The sequence below is a fragment of the Galeopterus variegatus genome, unplaced genomic scaffold, assembly GCF_000696425.1.
Source record: "Galeopterus variegatus unplaced genomic scaffold, G_variegatus-3.0.2 Scaffold40135, whole genome shotgun sequence".
NCBI classification, from domain to species: Eukaryota; Metazoa; Chordata; class Mammalia; order Dermoptera; family Cynocephalidae; genus Galeopterus; species Galeopterus variegatus.
The window spans coordinates 1-6,180 of NW_007766246.1; the positions used below are offsets into that span (position 1 = coordinate 1).

At 44.4% G+C, this 6,180-nt stretch overlaps 1 protein-coding gene across 1 annotated transcript; it reads right to left on the bottom strand.

Annotated features, from left to right (window-relative positions):
* Nucleotides 1-2,014: 2,014 nt before the first annotated feature.
* LOC103584055 (uncharacterized protein KIAA1467-like) lies at nt 2,015-4,115 on the bottom strand (the record flags this gene model as incomplete). The annotated part of the gene is made up of 4 exons (XM_008565181.1): nt 2,015-2,135; nt 2,245-2,388; nt 3,493-3,634; nt 3,968-4,115. Coding segments are annotated over 4 exons (555 nt in total), but the record flags the coding sequence as incomplete, so codon positions are not given.
* Between the last annotated feature and the right edge of the window lie 2,065 nt (nt 4,116-6,180).

The following is a 6,180-nucleotide window of genomic DNA, read 5'->3' on the forward strand; positions in this document are numbered from 1 at the left end:
TGCTGTCCCCGCACTGTGACAAGAGCTTTCTGGATTTGACTCCAGGGGTGCCACGGCATATGTAGGTCAGCCCTAGGGCAGTCCCAAATTTAAAGGAGCACAGTGTAAACAGGCAGAAAAATAAGTGAAATTTCATTCCTCCACTGCATCTCTCAGAAGATAATTAAAGGGATCAAATTCATAATCCCTGGCCGCACTTACATCTTCTCTTCACCCCAGATACCTCACACCTCGCAGATCCAGAGCGTTTCATTTGTCAAAATCTCCAAGAACCACCCCCCCACCTCCTGCCCAAGTGTCTTCGCTCTCTTGCTCTCTCTCTCTCTCTCTCAGCGGAACTGGAGACCTAGCCCTCTTTGACGACCACGTGCCCTGTTCTCCCAGTCTGTGGGGCCCTGCCCTTCTCTGCCCCTGCTCACAAAAGGTCCTGGCACCAACCGGGCAGAGAGGCTCTTCTGAGCGAGCCAGGAGCGAAAAATAAACAAACAGTTTAAGATTCCCTTTGGTAGTCTTGGGGAGCAAAGAAGTCCACAGATACCACGCTAAAAAATTTTATCCAATCACACACATATATCACTTAACTGTCACAATAGCCCTTAACTAACCTACTATATACCTTTCTCCCTAATCCTCCTAGGAACACCAACGAAAATTCCAATCTCCACCTGGATTTCCCTAGAATTACAATCAGACATTGCTTCTTTCCTCTACAGCACGGCTGGAAGACTCTCCCTGACGTGATGCTTGTATTGCTATATCTGTCCTCTGCCTGTGACCAAATAACTCTAAAGCTTCCAAAACCTCATCTAAATTCTGCAGCCCTCTCCCAGTCTCTCTAGCAGGAATGTACACAGCCCATCCTTATCTGTCCACCCAGCAAACCTCTTCTCCGGTCCTTTGATTCTGCACACACAACCCCCAACCAACATGAAGCACCTCTTGACGCCCTGGCCCTCCAGCTCTCCTGCACACTACCTGCACCCTGTGTTCCTGGTGGCACATGTGCAAACCTCCACGGTGTGGCAGAGCTACGTGGTCTAGGTACCCTAGGCACTATGAACTACACAAGAGCAGTGGCCCTGTGTCTTCATTAATTTTGTGTCTCCAGCACTAGCACAGAATGTGGCACACACTAGAGGTGATGACAAATGTTTGCTGAATTCTTTTTCTCTCTCAGGGAATAATGTGTAATACAATATATATTTTACAATGAAGATAAGCCAAAAAGCTAGGTTAATTATTAAAAAAGAAATTTTTTAAACTCTGTAATTCTGCCTGTAATATTAAAGGAATGAAAAATTTTCTATCCAGTCACTATATCCTCATAATATGCAACCTCACGTAAAATCAGAAAGATCTGCTCAGTGTCCTTGGCACACGCCACACCTATTCTGTCTCTGTGCCTCGGGTCCTGGTGTTCCTGACCTGTCATGATTTCCCATCCACACAAATACAATCCAGTTTTAAAGGCCCTGCTCTTATTTCCCTCCTTCACAGGGTCTTCCATAAAAACTCAGGCACCACAGATCCCTGCCTTCTCTGAAATCTTAGGTGAACATGTGTACTGAAGTATTACATTTATTCATAGCTGCCTTTCCCCAACAAGAGATTTCAGAAGGCTCCTACTGCCTAACCATAAGTCAGGGATCCAGAAGAAGGAACTCCTGCACAGGAGGAGATTAACTTAAAAAACTTTCCAGTGCTAATATTTTAGCACTGAATTGTGAGTTTTTATTTTATCCATTCAGCTAGACTTTGAGTTCTTTGGAGGAAGGGATCATATTTTGGGTTCTTTTTATTCCTTACAGTGCCTAACATTCAGCTGGACACAAAGTTTTTATCTTATATGTGTTTTGACTGATTTGAGTCCAAAAGTTTTACCTTCTTCACCCCAACTCCATCCTGTATCTGCAGAAGGAAGTCTAACATCTGGTCATCAGTGAAATACCCAGGAGTAGGCTGGCTGCAAACGAGGACAAGCAAGTAATCAACAGCTGGACACAAAGTGTTTATCTTATATGTGTTTTGACTGATTTGAGTCCAAAAGTTTTACCTTCTTCACCCCAACTCCATCCTGTATCTGCAGAAGGAAGTCTAACGTCTGGTCATCAGTGAAATACCCAGGAGTAGGCTGGCTGCAAACGAGGACAAGCAAGTAATCAACAGTGAATGGAAAACAAGGACTCTTTCTCTCCCTGCTCTTGCATCAGCCCCAGATACCAAGCAATTGTGCACACTGCAAACCTGTGCAGGCCCTGAAGGCTCAGTGTCCAGTGAGGTGTAAGATTCTGCCCACGCAGCAGGACCAGGCCTTGTCTGGTTGTAATCAGGAGGTTGCTGCAGTTGGAATCTGGTGCCTTCACCATCTGGAGTAGCTCAACACCATCACTGAATTAAACAAGACCCCAACAGTTAGTCTCTGGCTTGAATGAGATTCCTGAGTCATTTATTTTGGCTTTTTCTCTCCGTGTGCATATGTTGGTATAAATTTTTGTATTCATTTCCCATCATTATCTTATCAAGTAGGTCACTCTGTTGTTCCAGTTGAATCTCATTTTCTTGACCCTTAGAAACCAAGGATCCCTAAAAAATTCCAAGCAAGTTCAAAAGGAAGTCACAGGAGAAGCACTACTTCTCACATTAGATGGCTACTCCGGGAAAGGTAACAGGGCAAGGGGTAATGGCAGGGCAGGCAGGTGGAGACTGGGACAGGAGACCTGGAATTGTCAATAAGCTTGGACAACAATGCCTGGCATACACTTCATCAAATTGTTTCTTTCTTTGTACCACTGGGACCATTCTATTTAATACCTGTCAAATTTACAGAAACATGATACTACCTAAGAAAATGCTAGAAAATGACCTGGAATATCTGGTAGAAAAGAGCAAAACAATTGTTGCCCAGGCCTGGGGTTAAATAGGTAAAATCTGCTGCACACAACAAACTACATGCTTTTAGTTAAGAAATAAATAAGAATAAATATAAGATTTTATGGATGCTATCCTTGCTTCTGTCAAAATGATGCTTCAACTAAGAGAAAAATACAGGAAAACAGAAGGTCAGATACTTCAGCACAGTTTTACAAACAGTATTTTAAATTAATCCATCTCCCCACTCTCGCTGACTCAGAACCCTAAAAATATATCCTTCCATATCCTTCCTTGCAACCTACGTGTGAAATGATCACACATCACGGTCACCAATGCACACAAAGGTACTTCAAAAAGTCTGTGAAAAGATTCGTGTTATCTTTTAATTCTATTTTTCAATGAACTCTTTGAAGTACCCTCGTAGATACCAACACATTATTTTACAATGAGGAGAGAATTTCTCAGTCATGTTAACCAGACCATAAAATGGTGTATTAAGGCTAGCACTGTTTCCCCCCAAACCTCTGCCCATATATTCACCAGTCCAGCCAAACCTACAGTCTCCACAGCACATGAGTCACAGGAGATCTCAGTGTGGCCGAGGACAGATGCCTGCCCTACCTGTAAACGTCAATGAGCTCAGACAGGTTGACGGATCTTCGCTTCTCCCACGCTGGCTCTTCTATCTGCAGAGAAGGTGGTGAGCTGTCTCGATTTTGGGCCTGAACAAAAATGTCCCGCAGGGCGACCGCTTGTATATTTCCTAGCACCATAGGAAGAACCAACACTGAGAAGTTGACTTTAACAGAATTATCCCAGGGTGAGGATCTCAGCCCAAGACTCAGAGCCTGATCAGATGGGTCCGACGTGGGATGAGTGGGGGAGTGATTAAGCAGATGCTAGACAAAGAGCCTCCTCCCTAGAGAAGGCAGAGAGGGAACGCAGAGCTGACAACCCCCAACAAGTGCGGGGGAGTGAGCGCCCCAGCAACAGGAGGTGACAAAAAGGCAGTTCCTGGGCTTGCACCCTGACTCACAAGGGAGGCCTCATCACATGCACCAAGGGGAACAGTAGCAAAACCAGCCTTGCTTCTTACCGAAGCCAAACAGGATGTAGACAGCCCCATTGGTGGTGACATAAACCTGAGGACCGATCAGATTCCCCACTCCCACGACGTTGTACTTCACAGGCCGGCCCACTGGACTCCCCGTCCGGCCAGACACCAGCAGGAAGCACAGATCTGGCTGAAGAAGTGAAAGAGAGGGCTGAGTCCATTGCAGCCCTGCTGTTTCCTCATCAAGCAGCTTCTCCCGACAAGCACTGCCTCCCTGGTAGCTAAGGGCTCAGAAACACTTCCCAGAGTGGGACAGCACAAAGCCAAACCTGCTTTGCTTTATTTTCCTGGAAGTAAGAAAGTGAGACAAGTGTCCCATTCCCTTATTAGACACATACAAAGGGCTTCTCTGGGGTCCCCCAGACAATTTCTCCAAAGCACAACTGTTGCTGACTGAACAGTCTCCTGAGGCACAGAATTCTAGCCTGCAGCTAAATATAGGGCAGCAGGGCCACCCCTGAGGATTCCTGGGTCTTCACTCCCATACCCAGGAATCCCCAGTCACATTTGGTCCCACCAGAATCCATCCAGACAGCACTCTCCCATCGTAGCATTAGATGTCTGTCCCAGCCAATATCAGTTCCACTCTCAACTGGAGATCAGAAAGCATTTTCTATACCCAGGAATCCCCAGTCACATTTGGTCCCACCAGAATCCACCCAGACAGCACTCTCCCATCGTAGCCTTAGATGTCTGTCCCAGCCAATATCAGTTCCACTCTCAACTGGAGATCAGAAAGCATTTTCTGTGAAGGGCCAGATAGTAAACCTTTCAGGATTCGCCAGTCTGCAGTCTGTAGCAACTACTCTACTCTGCTTTTCTAGCATGAAAGCAGTCATAGACAACACATAAATGAATAGGCATGACCGTGTCCCAATAAAACTTTGTTTACAAAAACAAGCAGTGGACCAAATCTGGCCTGTAGGCCATAGTTTACCAACCCTGGCTTTAGAGGATTTTCTTTTGGGGAGAGAGTCAGCAACTGGGAAACATGAAGATTGTATCGATATCTTGATTTCAGTAAAGCTTCGACAAAGTGTATCACCCTGAATTCTTATGGACAAGATAAAGAAATGTGGTTTGCAGTATACTTGGAAAAAGGTACTCATGGGGTCAGTACTAACCCAGCAGGAGGCTTTTACTGGCATGTCATGGCACTCTGCTACTGCCCCATTCCTACTGAACATTCTTATCAAAGATTCGAATAGAATTCAAGTTTATAACAAAGCTGAGAGGGATAGCTAATATGCTGAAGGACTAACTCAAAATTCAAAAAGGCCTTAGGGTGCAAGATGGGTCAAAATCTGCAAGAAAAAAACTGGTCTATTAATTAATTGATTTATGATGTGGGTGCTTTAACTGATTATAATCAAAAAGTAAATCTTAGGAAGGCGACTGCAGGCTTTGGCTGTATAGAGTCTGCATCCAAAGAAGTAATAATTTCTTTAGGTTGGTGTAACTGATTATACTATGAATAAGAAACTGTTTTCAGATATGGGTACCACCTTTTAAAAGAGATATGGACAAACCCGAGTGCAAAGGAAAAGAAATAAAAAAGTTTTTTAAAAATTTGAAAAAAGAAGGGTCTGGACTTTCTGTTGCATGAGAAACAGTGTACGAAATTGGGAATTTTTAGTCTTGGGAGTCACAGGTTTAGAGGCACCACAATAATGGCTAAAGGGCTTTTATATAAAAAGGGGATTAGACTCATTCAAAACAGTCTATGGGACTGAAGCTGAAACAATAAATGGAAGCTATGAGAAAGCAGATTTCTCATCAATAGGACAGAATTTTCTAGAGCTGACCAAAACCAAAATGGGCTGCCTTGCAAATTAGCAATACTCCCATCAGCCTGGGTGCTCAAGGAGAATATGGTTGCCAGTATGTCTAGAATGCTGAACCAAAGATCACAGCATGGCGTGAGAGGGTCAACCACATGGCTTTTAAGATCCTTTCCTACTAATGTTCTAGGCCAGATCAGTTCCCCTAATCCCAAACCAAGTCCAGTTCTCCCAAGCTCACCTCACTCAAAACCCGGATCTAAGAATGCAATCACCCTAAGTCATGAACCAAATGTGTTTCCTTTCTCAAAAAGAGAGAACCTTCTGTTTCTGCAGCTTAAACAGGCTCCCCGGGTTCTCTGTTGCTGGAAGAATGGAAACTATTCCATATCTGCACACTGCTGTGCAAATGGA